Below are 22,649 nucleotides of genomic sequence, written 5' to 3'. Positions count from 1 at the left end.
AATGGCTGTTACAAATCAAGGCAGGCCACCTGCATAAGACCAACCCGCGTCCGACTAGTAGATCGGTCGCCCACCTCTAATTTCTGATCCTTTTTAATTTCAAGAAAAACACACATGGGCAGATCCAAGTTTAATGTGGTTCGTGCATCAGATTTTTTGCATCTTAAACTCAGTGGCGACCCCAACTTCCCTTTTGGGTAAGTGATAATTCAATCCAAGTATTCTTTACCAGAGGTAGACTTCTGAACAATCCTGGCCATACAAAGCTAAAAGGAATTGTATATTCAAGTCTAAACTCGCTAAATTAAGTACTGCTGATTAAATTTGTTTTTAGCCGCTGTAACGTGTTTGAGATATACGTAGAGAATGGTTGAAACAGCCACAAGGACTATCATTCCGATTTTTTTGTGTGTGTGGTTCAAGGACCAACAACCTGACAATTTCATTACTGATGAATCATTGTCCAGGGTCAATTCGTATTCAGAATGACGCAATTCGATTTTAACGTTAAATCACAAAATGGATATTGATTTTTCCGATAATCTGAAAATATTAACAACTAGGATAATCTCAACATATTTTCTCAGTTTAATCAGATATAAACCGCTTAGGAATCAGATGGGAAAGGAAACGGTTAATGTATAACTCACGAGAAACAGCTTGTAGCTACACTTAATAATTTGCTTATTAAAGAAAGGCAGTTGCAGAGAGGGCACAAGGATCACCATGATTCATGGGAAGTGTGACCGCAGGTTGCTGGTTGGAGTTTTCTGCAGCCTTGCTACTATGTGTCTTTGGGGTGCCTGCTTCTGGCAACTCGCAACTAAATTTAGATCAGGTAAGAAGGACAGGTACTTTTTTCCCCCCTGTCCATTTCCGCATTATCCTTGTTTCCTGAAATTGCTGACTCGGGTTGAATTCTGGTGCCACTCATGCTATGCTTAGCCTCGTTGTTGAAGGGCCGTGCAAAACGACTTCTTAAAAATTCAGGTAAGTTGAAGAGCTGCTTCTCGTTTTTTTTAAGATTGCTCTCTGAAAGTTCTGTTAGAGGTATCGAGGACAGGGCAGACTGTTCTTGTACGGATAAGAGGAAACTTAGAATAAAGCAGAGACCAAAACGAGAGTTTAATGCAGAAAGAAAACTTCAGTAATCTCATAAGAGCAATTAAAGGTGGCGACGCGGCCCGAGGGAGATGTCTGACAATTTCACCATTCCAGGAAAATGAACCTGGGAGAAGAGCAAACGGCTCATCATTCGCAGCGGGCGTCCTCTTGCACGTTAGTGGTCTTTGGTCACTGTACCTACTTCCCGTACTTCATGAGCAGTGTCTAAAGAACCAGCTGTCCCATCTCGAGGCTCTTTAGGAGCATCTGCCATCTCAGTCCAATTCAGATTACAAAATTCTGAAGCATGGGTACTATCACAGTTCGCACTGTGGTGATAGAAGCCCACTGCTGGCATCTTGGAGCTATCCATAACCTTTTATCACTTCGATGATTCACTTAATTCTTTTTATTTTCAAATGTGCTTTATTGTTTCATTTCTCTGCAGTTTCGGTGATCCTATGAAGTGGCTTTATGAGTTCTGCCAGTAACGGTTGTATTTGGGTAGGGGGCAGTGGGCAGAATTTAGATCGGGTTACCTTGTCACCTCACATTTATCGACAATGTTTCTGGAACCATTATTGCGCACTCAAATTAGTAAACGAAGCTCTTCGCACCATCCCCCGAATGGCAGCAAGATTTTTATTGATGTAAAGAGCTCAAAATGCAGTCAAGTATATGACTGCAAGTATATGCAGTCAAATGGCAGGATGAGACATCTTAGTTTCAAACATTAAGAAAAATTCAACTAATGGTAGGCTTTGCCAACCTTGCATTGGTTTTATTAGAATAAAGCAAAACTAAATCAATACAAGAACATAAGAAATTAAGAGTAGGCCACTCGGCCCTTCAAGCCTGCCTCGCCATTCAATATGATCATGGCTGATTTGTGCTGACCTCAACTCCTCTTCTGTACTAGTTTCTCAGTTCGGTACCCTTAATAGGTTACAAGAGGATATTTTAGATGTAGGCTTACTTCAAGCTAAAAAAAATGTTTAATTTCACCAAACTCAAGGCTATAGAGCTTGTGTGTTAAACAAATTCAGTGTGAATAGTACACTGTTTGAAACTCAGTCTGAAGATTAAATGTCTCAGCTTGATTATATTTCAAATGGAGTACAATACTTATCCAATAGTTGAGTAAAGTTCCTGAAAATGTTTTTACAAAGAATGAGTTAGCTCACATGAGTAGTTTAATGGCATTAATGCAACTCCAAAGGTTTGTTTACGACATTGAACCCAAGTATTCTGTTACACCTTTGAACCTTGCATTAGCTACTTACATGATTTTGAAACTGTGAAAGTAAATTATGGAAGATTTTTGTATATAGTTAGCATCTGATTATCAACAACTCCACCAATCTTCATGTCATCTGCAAACTTATTGAGTTTTCCTCCCACATCCACATTCAAGTCATTCACATACTGTATATTACAAACAGCAAGGGTCCCAGCATTGATCCTTGTGGGACACCACTGGTCACAGACATCCAATCACAAAAACAACCCTCTACAATTGCCCACTGTCTCCTATTGCCAAGCGAACTTTGGATCCAGTTTGCCAACTTGCCCTGGATCCCAAGGGCCCTAATCTTTTGAACCAGTATTCCATGTGGGACCTTTACTAAAGTCAACGTAAATCACATCTACTACCCTAATCAATATATTTTGTTACCTTAAGTTGGTCAGACAGGATGTGCTCTGGTACCTCATGTGTCCAGCAAAGATTTAAAAATCCCAGCCAGAGCCCCAGTAATCTCTTCCCTTTCCTTCTATAGCAGCCTGGGAAAAATCAGATCTGTTCTGGATATTTATCCTCTGAGGCATTGAGTACCTATTGGAGGCATTGAGTATTTATGGAAACCTGAACTAGACCTTCACCTTCCCCTTCACTGAATTTTCCAACTACATAGTCTGTTTCCTTTATGAATATCAATGAAAAGTATTCATTTAGGACCTCACCTCTACCTTCTGGCTCCATGCACAGGTTGCCACTGTTGTTCCTAATAGGCCCTTCTTTTTCCCTGGTTATTCTGTTGCCCTAATGGACTTATTAAATGCCTTCAGATTCACTTTAACCTAGTCTGCCAATGATTTCCCATGGATCCTTTTCATCTTAGCACTTTCCATTTTGAGTGCATCCTTACACTTTTTATATTCAAGACAAGTCTCCCCTGTCATTAGTTCCTTCTACCTGTCAATATGCACCCTTTTCTCTGTGGATCTACCCACTGTGCTGATATCAACTTACCTGTATGTAGATGCTCCCAATCTAGCTTTGCCAGGTCCTCCCTTGTGTTAATGAAATTGTCCTTCTCCCAATTTAAGACCTTTACTACTGGTCTATTCCTATCCTCTTCCAATAAACACTTTAAAATATATGGAGTTATAGTCACTGTCTCCAAAATGATCCCCACTGACAATCCCTCCACTAGAGCAGTTACATTCTGCAAGATAAAGTCCAGTAATGCTCCTTCCCTTGTTGAGCTATCTACATACCTCGTCAAAAGCTCTCCTGGACACATCTTAAAAATTTTGCTGCCTCTGAACCTTTAACTCCAAGGCAATCTGAGTTAATATTTGGGAAACCCTACTTTTATTGCATCTCTCTAATATCTTTCTGTACATCCTGTTGACTGCTGGGAGGTCTGTAATATACCCCCAGCAAAGTGTTGATACCATTTTTGTTTCTAACCTCTACCATATGGCCTCACTTGAGGAGCCTTCTAGGATAAGCTCCCTCGACACTGAGGTAATGCAATCTTTGACTACCAGTGCAATACCTCCTCTCTTTACTCTCTCTCACTTGAAATTCCTATACCCTAGGATATCGAGTTGCCTGTTCTTCAATCATGTCTCAGTATGTCAACAATATCGTAGACCCTTGTATTAATTAAAGCTTTGAGTTCATCTACTAGTAGTTATACTCCTTGCAGTTTAGCTTTGAATTCCGTTGATGTTCACTTACTCACTTGTTCTACCTACTGGACTTACTATTTCCCATCTAGATAATTATACCTCCATCTGAACTACTACTCTGAACACCCTTCCCCTGCCAACTCAATTTAAACCTTCCCCCACAGCGCTAGCAAACCTTCCAACAAAGAATTTGGTCCTGTTCTGGTTAAGGTGAAACTTGTCCTGCTTCTCCAGAGAATGGTCTGAATGATCCAGGAACTTAAAGCCCATCCTCCTTCACCATCCCTTCAGCCACACACTCGTCTGACCTATCTTTCTACTCCTATACTCACTAGCTCCTGGCACCGGAAGCAATCCAGAGATTACAACCTTTGAGGTCCTGCTCCTTGAATAGCTACCTAGCTCCCTAAATTCAGGTTGCAGGACCTCATCCCTTCTCCCACCTATATCATTGGTATCTACATGTAGCCAGACCTCTGGCTGTTCACTTTCCCCTTGCAGAATGTCCCACAGACACTCTAAGATATCCTTGACCCTAGTACCAGGGAGGCAACATACAAACCTGGAGTCTCTTTTGCGGGCACAGAAATGCCTACCTGACCACCTCACAGTAGAATCCCATATCACTATTGCTCACTCTCCCAGTCTTGTTCCTGCCCCCCACCGCCCCTTTCCCTATCCCTCATACAGCACTATCCACCATGGTGCCAAAAACTGGGCTATTGCTGCAGTTCTCCCCTGGACTGTCAACCCTCCCAATAGTATCTAACACGGTATACTTGTTAGAGAAGGGAATGACCACCAGGCATTCATGCACTACCTGCCAGCTCTGACTGCTCTTCCTGGTGGTCACCCATCTCCTCTCTTTCCACACCTGCAGAGTGACCAGCTCTCTAAACATATTGCCTACTATATTCGCCACATCCCAGATGATCCACAGCCAACTGCCAGGAGCTGCAGCCGGACACACTTCCTGCAGGTATTGTCATCAGGGACATTGGAAATGTCCCCAATCTCCCACATCCTGCAGGAGAAGCATACCTCTGCCTAGCCTCCATAACCTTTATGATTACTCTTTGCGACAAAGACAGTAAGATAGAGAGGAAAAGATCCTTACCTTGTCACTCCTTACCATAGTCACTGATGTTCACCAAAGTCTGCACTTTGACCTTAAGACAGCTCCTCTCAAAATGGCCACTACAAAATGCACCTGAGCGTTAAGGTTTTAGAAATGGAGAAAAATTTTCTTTGAATATTCCATGGAAAACAGTGGAATTTATAGCTTAAATTGAAATGCAAGATATTTAAAGATATTTTCCTTTTTCAAATAATTTATTTTGTTAATTTTTAGATTCTTCTGTATTTCTATCATCACTCCCAACTGTCAACACACAATTGTGTAACTGTCTAAACAATGGAAGCTGTGAAAATGAAATCTGCATTTGTTCAGATGAATGGAAAGGAGATCATTGTGAGATTGGTTTGTAAATTGTTTGATGTGATTTTTTTCTTTAAGAAAAAAACTTTTCAAGATCTATAGACATTCCTGGCAAGGCCAGTATTTTAATGCTATTTGGGTATTCCCTTGAACTGGTTGGGTTGTTGAGAATTTTCTTATGGCATCACATTGTTTTGAACTAGAGACAAATAAAGGCCTGATCAAGTAAGAAAAAGAGATATCCTTCCTCAAAGAACATTGGTGAACCCAATGGCTGCTTACAAAAATCCAATTATTTCATGGTTGCCAATAGCAATGCCATCTTTTAAATTCCAGATTTATTTAATCAATTGACTGCATTTAACTTCTTCAGCTGCCATGGTGTGAGTAACAAGTGACCATAATGATAACTGCTACCCTGTGATCTTTTTTGCCATAATTGCATTGAACTAGCTGTTGAAGCAAATAAGAATAATATAACATGTATAATTTGATGAAAATGATAAATTATGATATTAGTCTAAATTATGATATTAGTCTAAAATACTCAGTCTCTTTTAAGAGTCTTGTTTGATTTCCTTGCAGCAAATTTCTGTGAGAAAAGTGAATATAATTCCTCTGAGGGACTGCTTACATTCAATCAAATTTTAGTAGGACAATATGGCTATTCAAAGGAAGAATGTGGGCCTAACACTTTAAATGGTATGTTAACCTCTTGCTTTTGGATATAGTTTTGTCTAATATTTTAAATCACCCACAACTGATGCAACTTTCTTTATATATATATTTTTGTTTTTGAAGAATGTATATATATACTTCAAAATGAAATCCTCAGAAATTGCACTTTATTACATCAGAATATTGGGCTCTCATTGGTTCCCTGTCAAATTTGTTAATTTACTTCCATCGACGGACATCACCTGTGTGGTAAAACTTGGGCTATGGTGGACAAATGCAAGGCTCTTCATTGATTATGATCTGTTTGGTTTGTGGCTTTGCCATTTATATATATATTACAACCAGACCAATAGGAGATTATATACGTATCTCAAAAATATTTGTCCGAATGTTAGTGAAAACTGCAATAAATTGGTACCTTTAAGTTGTGATATAAAATCAGTAATGCCTATGTCATTTAATATATTAAAGTGTTGTTGAACATTTGAAAACAGGACAAGAACACTATTTTTCATATCTCCATATGATTTTGTTTCTCTTTGACAAGATATACCTTGAAGTTAAAAATTGTGATATAGCATTGAATTGCTAACTTTTTGTTCAAATTTAATTTATTTCAATAGCAAATATTTCAAAAGCAACACGACTATGTACTGAGAAGGATGGAATCATCACTCTGCAAAATGTCATATTAACAGATTGCAATGAAAATTTGAATCACCTGACAGAGAAGGTAATATTTTGTGGCTGAACCGCTGTTTAGTAGCCAAATGAACAACAGGGGGATAGAAACAAAAATGGCAAGAGTACTTAAGTAAAAATAAAGTGGGCTACTTCATTAACTGGCCGAGACACATATTGAAAGGTATTGTCTTCCCTTAAATATAACATTGATTAGACAAAGCTATCAGATTCAACACTGGTAGTTATATTATCTTACTAAAACAATCAAATTTGAATATGTATTCACAAACCTTCAGCCAGAGCTATATCCAGTCCTTAGGGCTTGTCTTCTAATATTGATCTCCTAGCTATCTGCTCCTACTTCCTTCCCAGCATATCTGAAGTGCCTCTTGATCCTCGGGATACAGTATGTTAATCCTCCCTTTCTGCATCTTCACCGAGGACTTCAGTGCCATTTCTGAAGAACACAGAACACTCTCTCTCCTATGTTACAGCAATCTATACAGTTTCCCAGGACAGCTTCAGTCATAGAATGTCAATCAGTAACTCCATCAGCCACATTGCAAATCCCTTTTTTGTAGAAATTCACATTAGTGCAGGACACTTCTCTGCCATTTCTGACCTCATGAATGCCCTCAAATTTAACCACTGTACCTTTGGCACTGTGCTTTCAGTTGCCAATGCCCTCCATTCTAGAATTCTTTCCCTAAATCTCTCAACTTCCCTATCTCTCCTAGGATGCTTAAAACCTCCCTCTTCGATCATATATTTCGTCCACCTCTTCTGGTGTCAAACTTTCTTGGCTAACTCTCCCTTAAAGCTCTTTGAGATGATTTGCTGTGTTGAATTTGCTACATAAAAACAAAAACACAGTATCAGTCCACAGCCAAAGCATTCAGCCAACGAGCAGCATGGTAGTGCTGGTTCAATGCTAAAGTCAAGGAAATGAGGATTTAGCAAAATGTCATACCAGTCATCAAAATGATCCCAAATTTAGCCCCTGCAGAGCTGAAATCAGAAGACATAAGTTTGAATATTTAATTTAATGTAAAATCACATACAGAAAGTGAAATAAAGTGAAGCAAAGGAAGGTGGCAGTAAGAGGGTGAGAATCAAAAGAAAAAAATTCAGAAAATTAACTCCTGATTCTAAAAACATACAATACTAATTAAAATTTGAATTCATAATACTCTCTAGTAAAATGCTAGGTAGGTTGGCTGGTAGTATGCAAGATTTATCAAGATATTAAAAATTTATATGTGTGGTGTTGCACCATCCTTAACTTTTATTTTAGCATGTTTAATAGAATCAACTTAACACATTTTATGGCTTTAATACAGAATCTCTCAGCTAAGTGTAGTTTCAGTAATAGAAATGCTCAGCAGATTAGGTAACTTCTCAAGGAGGGAAATTTTCCTCTACACAAGTACTGCCTGCCTCGTGAAGTATTTCCTGCATTTTCAATTTTTATTTCAGATTTCCACCATCTGTAGTGTCTTACTTTAATAATGTTTCAGTAGAACTTGGGGAGGAGCACAGCAACTCAGCAGCAACATTCTGATTTCTATATTTAACTGATCTTGCGTGGACACTGGAAGTTGCTGCCGAACTTATTTCTTGATACCGGTGAATGCAGCCATTCTTTCCGTAAAATACAGGTCAACAAGCCTTTGTATTAATGATATATTTGTTGCATTGACAGGTAATGAAACATATTACAGAAGAAGAACTGCTGAAAATAGCAACTGCTGCTCAGATTCTGACCTCAGAACCCCATGAATTGACTCAAGAGAACATCAGCTTTGCTGCTCAAATTGTGCAGCGTGTTCTGAATCAGTCAGATATATTGGATTCATTTGAGGTGAACACCAAAACTGTTCTATTTCTTGCTGATGTGAAATGTTAGGAGCAGAATAAACATTTGGATTTATTGAAGAGGTCATTTTGTCATTATTCCTTTGGGTCCCCTCTCATCATGGGACAGACTACCATCTCCCTTCACCCCATCCACCAATTTCTATCACTGAGTCCCTGGTTGACCTTGGCTGAAACTCCTTGACTCTCCAAATAGTCCGGGCACCAATTTTCTGATAACCGAACCCTTTGTTATCCCTGCGGTCCTAATCCGCAGTAGTCTTCATCATTTAGTCCCCTGAATCCCCCAAAAAAGGCTTCAATTTGCACACTCCACCCACCTCACACCCAGCCCCATTCTCTGGTTGCTGATCCCATTCCTATCCTAATTGTCAGCTCATCCACCCACCAGCTACACTGGTTCCAAACTTGATCCTTGACACTACCTTGCCCACCATTGCTTTCACCAACCATCACCTCCACTAATATGAGCCTGATCCTCCAATCACTGATCCATTCTTCTCAGGCCAAGTCCAGTAATCACTGACCTGATCATCCCCAACTAGAACAGGCTTCCTACAGTTTCTCTCTCTGCCAATCTCCAGACCTGGCCTCATTCTCAAATAGAACATTTCTCTTGGTGCTCTGCAGAATGTGAACTGTACAGTGCTGCTTCAGACCTTGACTGCTGATGAAGTTTGTGGTGGTAGGCCCACAACCAAAATGGCTATTGGCACAACAATGACATAGCATGCCCCCTTTGAAGCATTGCATTTTCTAGGCTGATTTGTTTAGGCAAGGACGAAGCAATGATCAGAGGTAACATTATTATTCATTTGGTGTATCTTTCTTCGGTAGTAGAGCTTGCAGAGGAGAAGGGAGTTGTAAAACTAACTTTGGTGCAGTACATTCAGTAAATCACACATGCTATTGCCTTTGACACAGATGTCAAATACAGGTGCACTCAGATCAAGAAAACCATTCTGATCTGGATGTTGCAGAGCTTTTGATTGGCTTTGCAATGTTTAATAAAGCCCACATAACCAGTCTTTTTTCTCTTATAATTTGCAGGCTGCTTTCATGGCAATCACCACAATCAGTCAACTTCTCAATGCCAATGAAGTATCATTTGATCCTACAAATAATATCTTTAACATTACTCAGAGGTGAGATAATGGTTACATTCAACTATGTGCATCAAACATAAGTTTGATATGAAAATTGAAAACAAATACAGATGTTGGAAATCTGAAATAAAGACAGAAAATGCTGCAAACACTCAACAGATAAAGCACATCAGTGGAAAGAGAAACAGAGTTAATGTTTCAGGGCCAAGACCCTTCATTCTGACATTCTATTTCAGGATCAGAATCAGAATTATTATCAATCACTGACATATAACGTGAAATTTGTTGTTTTGCGGCAGCAGTGCAAAGACCTAAAAATCTATAAATTACAAAAATAAATAAATAGTGCAATAAGAAGGAATAATGAGGTAGTTTTCATGGATCATTCAGAAGTCTGCCGGCGGAGGGGAAGAAGCTGTTCCTGAATCATTGAGTTTGTGTCTTCAGGCTACTGTACCTCTTCTCTGATGGTAGTAATGAGAAGAGGGCATGTCCTGGATAGTGAAGGTCCTTAATGATGGATGCCACCTTCTTGAGGCACCACCTCTTGAAGACATCCTTGATGGTGGGGAGGGTTGTGCCCATGATGCAGCTGGCTGAGTCTACAACCCTCTGTAGCTTCTTGCAATCCTGTGCATTGGAGGCTCCATACCAGGCTGTACTGCAACCAGTCAGAATACTCTCCACCATATAGAAATTTGCAAGAGTCTGTGGTAACATAGCAAATCCCCTCAAACTCCTAACAAAGTAGAGCTGCTGGCATGCCTTCTTTGTGATTGCATCAATGTGTTGGGCCTAGGATAGATCCTCTGAGATGTTGATGCCCAGAAACTTGAAGCTCTTCACCCTTTCCAACACTGACCCCTCAATGAGAACTAGTGTGTGTTCTCCTGACTTCCCATTCCTGACACCTACAATCAGTTTCTTGGTCTTACTGATGTTGAGTGCAAGGTTGTTGTAGTGACACCACTCAATCACTGAACTATCTCACTCCTGTAAGCCTCCTTATCGCCATCTGAGATTCTACCAACAACAGTTGTGTCATCAGTGAATTTATCGATGGTGTTTGAGCTGTGCTTAGCCACACAGTCATGAGTGTAGAGAGAACAGAGCAGTGAGATAAGGCTACAAATTTATACATTTAGTATGACCTTTTCAGTAGTATTTCCACAATCTTGCATGCCACAGATCTTGATGACACAAAACTTGAAATTACAGTATTGTGAAGAGAAAAGAAGTACATTGCAGTAGGTTGGTGAAATGGGAAGACACAGGCAGATGAAGTTTAATGCGGAGAAATATGAGGTGTTGCATTTTGGTAGAAAAATGAGAAGAGGCAATATGGAATAAAGGATACTGTTCCAAAAGGGGTGCAGGAGCAGAGGGACCAGGGAGTATGTGTGTACAAATCACTGAAAGTGATAGGACAGGTTAAGAAGGTGTGTACGTGAGGAGTAGAATCTGGGTGGGGGGGGGGGGGGGAGTTGATGGAAATGTGGGGAGAATAACATATAATTCGCCCAGCATCTGCAACCAGAGAAATGCATAATCTGAGTGTAAGCCAATTATGTGGTTTCAAATCTCACAGATTTGTAAACAGGAGTTAATTACTCACATGGCTACAACATTGCCAAGTTGCCCTGATATGATTCATCCGTCCTTCAGATCCTTTGCCTGAACAATTCTCAGCCCACAGCATTAGCAACATCTCCAAATCTCAAATGGATTCATTCTCCAAGGACACATATTTGGGTGGAGTTGGGAGTGGCAGTGGTGAGAGAACAAATACAGCAAGGAATGCAGTGACCCTTCTGACCTACAATATCAACTTTTGTTTACAAGATCACTTTTTAAAAACATTTTCACTGTGACCTGTGCTGAATGATCTGTTTAAATGAATTTTTATAGTTTAAAACAGGTTGTAATTTCCTGACCATGCTCTGTCTTGAAAGAGTGAAGAATAATCGAGCAAGTAAAAACTTAGATTCTTACACTAAAATGTGAGTTCAAAATTACCCTGGGATCCAATTCTGATCCCCAATGATTTTATGTTTGTGCATGGAATCAGATGACGTTGGGAGGAAAGCTGGAACTATCATGACACCAGAAAATGGATATAACATTGGGCATGTTTTCAGATCTGACTTTCAGGTTGTGGCCATGGGTGTATCTCCAGGTCTCCATTTGAATGTGTGCATGTGTATTTGCAAGGAAGTCACTTACTTTACCTTTCTTTCTAGTGTAACAGAAATTTTGGGAGACATCCTCACAGATTTAGAAATTGATTTTGACCAGGTGGTCCAACCAAATCTTGCTGTATCATCCATTATATTAGAGAGTGGCATGACGCATGGAATTATGCTTTCCATATTAAAAGGTACTCTTTATATTCTTTGTATTTTCACCAGACTTTGTTTGCCCATGTAAGGATAGCAGTTTCTAATATGCTTTCTTCTTGTGGGAAATGAATATATTGCTGTAAATTGAAGTCGGGTTCTTACCAACAATTAACCTACAACCTGAAAGACCCCACCCACATCCTATTCTGTACTGAATATCAGTACAGAAATCACCACAATCTCCCACTGCAGTAACGAATGTTCTGTCAGTTGTGCTGTGAGAATTTTCTTAAAAGCATAACATACAGAATTGTTGGATTTTTCAACAATGTTGCATTGGGTTGAAATGCACCTCCTGTGCCAACAACACTTGTTTGCAATTCTTGATTAGTGGGTGCGGAATATGAATGATAATTGTGTATTCTTGCTGAGGAAATTAAGACTGTGAATTTTAACAACGCTGTGGGGAGATCAGCCATTTCCTTTTCTCAGGGTTCTTTAGAGATGAGTGGTCTTCTCTAGTAATTAGACAGTCCTTTCCCTTTTAGGTCCCTCCTGGAACTTGAGGTTGACCATTTTGGGGGAAATTTACAAGGTCTGAGCCATCAACTATGTTTTCAGTAGTAGGAGGATCACGGATCCTACCTCAGAGCAAAAAAACCCAGATATCCATAAAATTGCAAAATATACAACACAGAAGTAAGCCATTCTGTATAACTGGAGTATGGCGATGTTTATGTTACAGTTAAACCTCCTTCCACATTAATTCACTTAACTCTACATTTCAATTCACGCTTTTCCTCACATGATAACCTAATTTTTCCTTAAATGCTGTTTGTCTCAGTTACTCCATGTAGTAGCAAGGTCTAAATTACAACCACTTTTTGCATAAATATTCTCCAGAATTACTTATCAGTGACTATCTTGTATTTGCATCCCTGGTTTTGGACTCCCTGTACCTCTGGCATTCCTACAGTCTTTATCATTACTTCAGATATTTCTGACTTAATTCAGCTACCTGAGCCCCATGATCCAATTTCTAAACTGCAATGTTCTGTTTATCAGCTTCAGTCTCCATGTGAGTGGTGGTGAATGCTCTTTTATGTTTCAGCCATTTGTACAAGTTCCAGTACTGGCTCCTCATCAGCTACTGAGGCAGATGGAGTGGGTGCAGAAGATGTAGATGTATGTCAGAGCGGTGGAAATGACAGAGGTAGCAAGAGAGAAATGAGACAAGAGAGGTCGAAGTGAAGGAGAAGAAGAGAACGAGAACATCACAAGTGAAGAAAGAGAAAGAGAAACGGAGAGAGAAACAGAAGGGAAATTGGAGGGAGATGGAGGAAAGGACAAGCAGAAGAGGAAAGAGAGAAGCAGATGTGGAGTAAATGGAATGGTTCAACGATTTCAAGTACTCCAAAGTAGATTGGGAGCTTTTACATTACCATGACAGCCAGAGTCAAGAATGATTTAATGGCTCACTCAGTGGTTGTATCACAAGATCTTCAGCAAAAGAATACAATCCTTATCTCATTACATTGATTTCGATAGCCTTTTTGTTTTGCAAGTCTGTCTGTGGCCTTGCTTCCCTTATATTCTTCAACTTTGCATCATTGGTTGGACTTCCCACATTTCCACAGCTGGACCACTAGGCCACCCATTCATCCACCTTCATGCACCCTCTCATCCATTTCTATTTACTTATGTACTCCCTTTTTCAATAGCTGGCACTGAGAGCTTTCAGATGTCTTAGTCCATGCCTTTACAGATTCTCTTCTTAAACTGTTTTTTCACCGTGGCACTAAATAAATAAGTTGTTGACATATAGTTTAGAAACAAATAACTTGGAGGACTCATGACCTGACGCACATGATGCATGATGCTAGAAATTGGTCAAAGCATACAAATTTCCTACAATATTCATCCATTATCAAATTAACCATGAACATCCACCTAAAAGTACCTACTGGTAAGACTTTCAGTGCCACTATTCTCTTGAAGAGTCTGGGAACGACATTGCCTGAATCCTGTTAAACTCTGCCTTTCAGAAATAGAAAAAAAAGAAAAAAAATGTGGAAAATAGATGGAATTAGTTGCATTTATTTTCAAGCAAATATTACTTTAATTAAAAATGAAAAGTATAGTCAGCATAAGAACACATATATACCCTGCTCAATGGCTTCTATTACAATGTGAATAAAATATTAAAAGTTGATTAATTATCATTTGGAAGTTTTCAGGTTTTATCATGTATACCGATCAAGGTGGGAATAATTCAAATTATGGATATGTCAAAAGTGGGTACATTTCTTACTGTGAAATCTGTCTATCACAGGTTTTGACGATACCTTAGTGTCAAAACGAATTGAACTAAACACCAATGCCTCAAAGTTATTACTGAACACAAATGCAGAAGTTCAAATATTTGTCAACGTTTCAACAAGTAAGTGCAAAGACTTTCTGTAAACAAGCCATTTTAACAAATAATTTTTAATTGATAATGATTTGTTATGGCAGTCCATAGCCTAGAGATTTACAAATCATAATTAAACTAATATACAATATATTGGTCACATGGTAGGAAGGTGACATGAATTTTATAGCAGCTTAACTGCTGAATTTCCAAAGTCAGTCAGGTGCATAAGTCAATGCATCATGATTCTATATCATAATTGTTGCAATGAGGCTTGATCCATACACAGTTTGCATTGGAGTTAATAACCCTAAAAGGGCCAGGCTTTGGAGGACAGAACTGGTGTCTCAGAGCAGAACTTTAGTTATCACTTATCATTGGCATGGAAATGGGAAGAATGGTGATAAGATCTTTATTAGTCACATGTACATCGAAACACACAGTGAAATACATCTTTTGCGTAGTGATTTTTGGGGGGCAGCCCGCAAGTGTCGCCACGCTTCCGGTGCCAAAATAGCATGCCCATAACTTCCTAACCTGTACATCTTTGGAATGTGGGAGGAAACCGGAGCACACGGAGGAAACCCACACAGACACGGGGAGAACGTACAGACTCCTTACAGACAGTGGCCAGATTTGAACCCGGGTCGCTGGCGCTGTAAAGCATTATGCTAACCACTATGCTACCGTGCCTGCCTAGTGGAAGGCAAGAAGACTGGAAAATGGGGAAGAAATAACAAGCTCTTGTATCATACTACAGGCAAAAGGCCCAAATCCAATGCTGCATCAGAGCTCCTTCTGAATTTCAATGCAGGTTATTTTAGGGCTTCTGCTACCTTTAACGTAGGTTAAGCAGATTATTGGTACTGCAACACAGAAATTTCTTGCTTTACTGGAGTTTGCAACTCCTTCAGAGCTAACCTACCTTGAATATATAAATTAGCCTTGCAAAATAGGGTTCAAAATGAGCAGAAATAAATAGATATATGCAGACCTGGTACAAGCGCACAGGCATTTTGTCCCATACAATTCATGAGAATAAGTAGTTCTTATAACATTAACCCACTGTCTTCCCATAATATCTTTTCCTCCAATCCAGGCTTAAATACTGAGAGGCTTTTTTTCTTCAAACACTACGTACTAATAAATTCCACCGGCTCAAAACTGGGTGTACCAAGAAATTTTGTCTCTATATTTATTTTTCTTCATACCAAGCAGCATCCTAGTGACTCTGCATTGCAACCATGCAATTGCAACCATCCGACCATGCAAGATTCCATATAATTCTCATAATACTAAGCCAAATACTGCACATATTACTCTAATCGAATTTCTGCTGCAACATACATAATACTGTCCAAGAGCTATGTCCAAGGCAAATTAAGTTTTATTTCTTATTATGAATGTTTACTTTTTGCAGATCATACTCAAGATGGAAAATTAGGATTTATTCTATATCAAAATGACAAGTTCTTTAAGTCCAAAATCCACCATAGTATTAACAACCAGAGTCGTCAAGTTATTTCAGGAAACATTGCAGAAGGAACCTTGAATGGGGTTGAACTACTATTTAATCCAAAGGTAGGTGCAATTTTCTCCTTTGAAACAAGTCGCTCACATTCCTACAGTACCTGCTGCATATCAAAGAGCACAGCTCTCAGTGGAACTAGTCCTATGAGGCTTGGCAATCTGAGGTCATGAAGAAATAATAACAAAATACATTTTGCAGTACTGATAAATGCAAATCACTGACCAACAGAAGCAACTTTACAAATGGAATCAGGCATTATGGTATCGAGAATGTTAAACTCAACGTCATGTCCCCATGACACTTAAAGATCCATGGGTTTGATGAGGCATTAATGTCCCTACAAGTGTGTAGATGGTGATGAATATTGGAAGAATATTTGCCTGAATTAGCAAATTGATAGGCTAGGCAAAAAATATCAGAAACAGGATTAGAAAGTTAAATAAATGAAGAACTAAATTGACACACACAAGTTTAATTTTTATATGAACTACATTCAATTTAGGCCATTTTAATTGTTGTTTTTATTTTAAGAAAGGGATTAACTGGATATGAATTGAAGCTATGCACATAGCTCAAGTTTGTGTTTATCCATTACGATCAAACTAGCATCAGGACTAATGAGAATAAAACCAGATAGACTATTTGGCTGTGACAGAGATGTTAGGTGCAGGATGAACTCAATCAACCCAATCAAGCCTGCAAAATCTTTCTCATCAACATCTGGAGACTGATTTTTTTAAATTAATTTACAGCATGGTAACAGGCCCTTCCGGCCCAACAAGTCTGCGCCGCCCATTTTAAACCCATATTAACCTACCCGTACGTCTTTGGGAGAGAGCTGACATATAAGTAGTCAAGAGTTTAATCTAATATTGTCACACCCACTGGCTCAAATCTTTCAGTCAATATTCCAGATTGCTCCATCACCAACCATGTGTACGTCCCGTCCAAGTGGCAGGGTTGAGATGGGACATAATTGACAAACAGTTGTTGAGGGGGACTCGATGAGTGCTCATAATTGATTCTAGACTTCACACAGTCTCAAACATGGGAAAGGAAAACTCCCTCTGATCACTACGTAATGCTATATTGAAAATCACTTGAAGGAACAAGTAAGGGTAGCAATAATGCATGGAATAATAAATTATTTTAAATTATAACATATGATAAAAGCCTTGGAAGCAAGGAAATATCAGTTCTGACAGCAGAATAAAACTGATTAAGAGTTTATACTGTATGTGCCATCACTATAAGGATTGCAGCAGTTCAAAAAAAACTGACCACCATATTCACAAACCAACAAGAAATTAATAATTGTAACTTTTCCAGTGTTTTAGAAATGTCAAAAGCTAATACAAATTAAACTTAAATCAGACATAATATGAAATTGATAGTTCTACAGCTTTATCATATTCAAGAATTACAAACTGAATGATAAATAAGAACATACATAGTGACATAAGATACAGGAGGAGGACTAAGCCAATTGAACCTATTTTACCATTCAGTAAAATCATGGGTAATCTAATTTTGGTCTTAACACCACTTTTTCACTCTCTCCCCAAATCCCATTATTCCTATGTAGTTAACATACAGTATCTATCTGCCTTGAATATATCCAATGACTCCACCTCCACAGTTCCCTGGGCTAAAGAATTCCAAAGAGTCAAGTCCCTCTGAAAAAAATAAACTCCTTCTCATCTGTTCCTTAAATAAATGACCTCTTATTCAGAAATGTTGCAGACTAGTTCTAGATATCCATACTAGGGAAAACATCTCAGCATCTGCTCTGTCAATCCCGCTGAGAATCTTATATAAGGACACCGATGAGGCCGCTTTTGGAGTATTGTGTTCAGTTCTGGTCGCCCTGCTCTAGGAATAACTTCTTCTCGTTACTGCCATTGGGGAGGAAGTACAGGAGCCTGCAGACCCATACTCAACAATTCAGAAACAGCTTTTTCCTGTCCACCATCAGATTTCTGAACAGTCCATGAACACTACCTTGTTATTCCTTTTTTGCACGATTTATTTATTTTTGTAAATTATAGCAATTTTATACCTTTGCACTGTACTGCTGCCACAAAACAACACATTTTACGTCATATAATTCAGTGATAATAAATCTGATTCTGATATTTTTCAATACAATCATCCCTCATCCTTTTAAACTCCAAACACCATAGGACTAACCTGTTCAACTTCTTCACATACAGTACATCAACCCATCTGTTTCAGGAATCAACCTTCTCTCCAATGCATATATGTCGTCCCTTAAACATGGAGGCTGAAATCATATGCAGTACGGCAGGTGCGGTCTTATCAATGCCCTACTTGTTGCATTGAAATGTTCCTATTTTAATGCCCTATACCACTTCCTAGTTACTTGCTGTACCCACATGCTAACTTTTTGCGTTGATTAATCACTCTATATATGTTATTTCAGTACAATTCTACAGAGTATTTTATTCATGACCACGCCTGTGTGTTTTGGGACTATGACGTGGATGATTGGAATACAGCAGGCTGTTCAAAGAGCACAGATGAATTTGGGCATCTAAGATGCCAGTGCAACCACACTACTAATTTTGCAGTGTTGATGGTAAGAAAAAAAATGTAATATAATCATATAATTAGTATTGCATTAAAACAAAACTTTTCAGCAGTTTTTCGCCTGGGAATTTGTTTTTATGTAAATTCCTTTTGCAAGGCTGCTCATTATTCCAAGCAAAAGGTCAGCCATTTGCCTTGATGGATGATTGAAGGTCAACCTGTCCTTATGGAGACTGGGAGGCTCTTATATCATGAAAAACATTATCATCTATTGAATCATAATGCAACTGTGACAGGTGTAAGTGACAAGAGAATCCTGGGCCCAAAAGCTCTATGATCTGGTGCAATGTTTTTATGCACTACTCTAAAGATTTTTTAATCCAAAACCCAATTGCTAAGTGAGATTAGGAACTTTTCGTAGGCATAACATGCTTCTGTGTGCATGGTAGTGTGACCCACCCTGCACGTGACATACGTAAGACTGCTGGGTATTCATAGTGATATCAATCTATATACAATGTATGATTGATGTTATATTTTCAATTTTTTTACCACATATATGTGGTTTATAGATGGCGTGGGTTTTGACTGCCTATGGTTAGGGGCTGCTTCTGGTTTACTTGTAAGGCCCACCCCAACCTTGGCTACCACTAGGGTGTGCAGCAGTGATTCTTTCAGCATTGGCTGATCTTCTATAAGGTAAGTTCCTGTTATTATTTAACATCATCAGTGAATGACCCCACCAGCATTCTTTCTTGCCCCCTCTTCCCAACCCAACCCCACAAGGGGACTCTTCTCCATTGGCCTCTTGGATGTCTCCTTAATTTCTCCCATCACCAATCTTCTATATACCTGAAGCCCATTGATAATCACAATGATATTCCTGACCTCCCTGATCTTCTACCTGCTCTAATTCAAACTTTTCATTGCCTCCCTCAAAATCCTCCCTAATTATCTCAGAGGGTGGTGGAAATCTGAAGTGCAATGCCTGAAGGGTAGTTGAGACAGGTCCTCACACAACATTTAAGAAGTACCTGAACAAGCACTTGAAACACCATGGCATAGAAGGCTACAGGCCAAGTTCTGGGAAATGGGATTAGTATAGAAAGATACTTGATGCCAGCATGGGCACGGTGGGCTGAATTACCTGTTTCTATGCTGTATGATTCTGCGACTCTAAGTACTGCCCCTTGGTTTCACTATGATAACAAACAGTGTCCCTACTGCTAGTTATATGCAAGCAGAGGTTATTGTGATACCACAGCCTCAAAATTGCTATCTTTATGGCAATTTGATTTCAAAGCACACATTAAGAAACAAAGAGATTTACATAGAGTCACATAGAATATACAACACAGGAACCAGTCATTTGACCATAATGGTCCATGTTAATTATTTTGTCACGTACCAGCAACAAAAGAAACACACCAAGTCATGTATAAGTGTTAAAACAATTTTATTAATAACTACTTATGATAATAAGAAAAATAAAAGTAAAGATGTTAGAATGTTAGAAGTAAAAATGTTAGATTTTAAACATTAACCCTAAAAACTAAACTCAAAGTGTGTGTGTGGCAAATTCCCAAACTCCAAGTCCAGGAATAGTTCTCAAAGTTCAGCTCAGCAAGCCGTAAGGTGAAACGTGAGCAAAGGCTTCTTCAAAACCACTGTTGACTGAAGACAAGACGTAGAGAGAAAATAGAGACATTACGAAATCTAAATGTTCCACGATGGAACCCATACGACACCTCAGTGTCTACTCAGCAGTGACTACTCCACCGCTTTGTTCCGAAGTATCTGCCACCCCAAAAGGCACTCAAATCGTGGCCGTCCACACAAATACCTGTTTCCCACAAAAGGTAACGACAAAGTGGACTCCACTGCTTTATTCCGAAGTATCTGCCACCCCGAAAGGCATCTGAGATGTGGCCGTCCACACAAATACCTGTTTCCTTCTACAGGTTAAAGACAAAGTGGACTCCACCTGATTATTCCAAAAATCTATACGTGGATTGTAGTGACAGACACAGTCATTGTTTTCCATCCATCGATAGAGACTAGCAGGCTGGTCTCTCTCTCTCTCTCTCTCTCTTCTCCTCTGACTGACTCCGACTGTCTGCTCCAAAAACGTCATTACGTCCTTATCTTCTGTTGACGTAAGCATGCCAAACACACACACACACACACACACTACTGTACTATATCTTAAAGGGACATTCACCAATAGTAACCTAGTCCGTAACAATACACCGCTAAAGTCAGTGATTTTTCTGGATGCACCGAATAGTTAAAATAGTAGCCTTTGACATTTCTGCCAAATTCAGTCAGATTTCAGTAAATTTGCTACAAACTATGAACTGCTATACACCATAACTTTACAGATTCTTTTCAATTATAACAAAATATCTGCACTTTGAATTCCCAGAGCACTCTGGATTGGTAACTAAAATTGCTCGAGAAAGAGCAAATAAATGATGGTTCTTGGAAGTTTGAGAATTCTCAAGAAAATTAGCAATTCTGTCTCTGTCCAGATATCTTACAAATTTTATTCAAACTCTTTTCTGTGTACATCCTTTTGGATGGGATCTCACATGGGAACAAGATTCTACATTGAAATAGCACACTCGCAAACTCATGTGACTGATATCATTTGAAATAGCCTAGTCTTAAAGGAAAATTACACAAAATATACTGTATCTATTAAAGTTTCAACTAGACTGATACATTCAAAGACACTATTATTTACAAAGCCAATTTTTCATTTTTTTTTATGGTAGTGCTTCAGACGGAATTATACCTACACTAAACCACTAGACATTGTCTCATATGTTGGATGTGGGTTTTCAATAGCCGGTTTATCCATCACTATTGCATTTCAAATTATCACCAGGTAAGAATTTAAAAATATTAACAGCGCTAAATGAATCAGTATTTTGATTATTCAAGCTGTTCATTTATATTTTACATGTGCATTAGTGCTACAATGGAGAGTATTTTACTACAAGTTATATAGTATAGATTGGAAACTACATTTCCCAGACTCACTTCTTTTGAGACTTGAAGTTATCAGAGAGATAACATTGCCTTTCAGTATGTTAAGTCAAGTCATTCAGGTGAAATCTCAGTTTCCCAACACACTGTACCAGTTGGTCAAAATAAAAAAAATAAATTACACTGTTAGAGATCTTCATCAATTTAATTCTGCAATTTATAGTGGTAAATTTGCATAAGGTTTTTGCAATCAAATTTACTTTGATTGAAATCAAAATACTCAGAATTAAGAAGTCTATTTTACTACCAGTTAGGAATTGTTACGTGGATGCCTCACGGAAGAAAATACCATATCTCTATGGATTTACTCTAACATTATATTTGGACCATGTTACAGTTAGTTGTGACATGATGAAGTTCACATTGCCACATAAGGCTTTTGCTTGTGAAATATTATTCAACATTATTTTTTCTGATAAGTATTACATTTAAAAATGTTTGTTAGCATTGATTTCCTCCCCACATATTTTTAAGTCACTTTCGGAAACAAACTATTCTGTACACAACATTTTGGGTTTAACAAAGCTGATTTGAAACTGTTTGTTGGAAAGTGCATAAATCTAAAACTGCCATTGACCTTTCCACCCTCTCTATGGAAAAGCAGCCAACTTTCAACTGATGAAGATCTGCAAAATGTACCTGCCAACCTGTATTTGCTCCATTGAGGATGGAATAAGATTGCAAAGCATAGCAATATTTCCAGTTTACTTCACCTGATGTGAAGCTTGCCCTCACTGAAGTATCAGGAAGGCATTAGAATATGCACCTAGATCTTAGCACTCAGTAGCAATAGTATGTTCTTTACCCTTGGATGTATGATAATTTGTAATGACAAAAATTTATTAGCAGAATAACACATTTCATTTTTTAAAGAAAGACATTAAGATCAGAATTGAAGAATAAAACTATGTTAATAACGTCTTCAGTGATTCCACTTCCAAATTAATTACGTAACTTGTCCAGC

At 38.7% G+C, this 22,649-nt stretch overlaps 1 protein-coding gene across 5 annotated transcripts in view; it reads left to right on the top strand.

The window, feature by feature from the left end:
* Positions 1–715: 715 nt before the first annotated feature.
* adgrg7.1 (adhesion G protein-coupled receptor G7, tandem duplicate 1) overlaps positions 716–22,649 on the top strand; it is a 34,011-nt gene continuing 12,077 nt past the window's right edge. For 2 of the 5 annotated variants that reach the window (XM_052014153.1, XM_052014155.1), the window contains exons 1-11: positions 716–838; positions 5,375–5,503; positions 6,047–6,163; positions 6,763–6,872; positions 8,526–8,684; positions 9,749–9,843; positions 12,045–12,181; positions 14,476–14,583; positions 15,974–16,134; positions 18,528–18,683; positions 21,412–21,524. In XM_052014153.1, coding sequence (XP_051870113.1) covers positions 727–838; positions 5,375–5,503; positions 6,047–6,163; positions 6,763–6,872; positions 8,526–8,684; positions 9,749–9,843; positions 12,045–12,181; positions 14,476–14,583; positions 15,974–16,134; positions 18,528–18,683; positions 21,412–21,524 — 1,397 coding nt within the window. In that variant the 5' untranslated portion in view covers positions 716–726. The other 3 variants (XM_052014154.1, XM_052014156.1, XM_052014157.1) reach the window with 3 other exon arrangements.

This window comes from Pristis pectinata, chromosome 4 (genome assembly GCF_009764475.1).
Source record: "Pristis pectinata isolate sPriPec2 chromosome 4, sPriPec2.1.pri, whole genome shotgun sequence".
In the NCBI taxonomy this organism is placed as follows: Eukaryota; Metazoa; Chordata; class Chondrichthyes; order Rhinopristiformes; family Pristidae; genus Pristis; species Pristis pectinata.
Note: the sequence above shows the minus strand (reverse complement) of the source record. Positions and strands in the feature narration are given on the sequence as shown.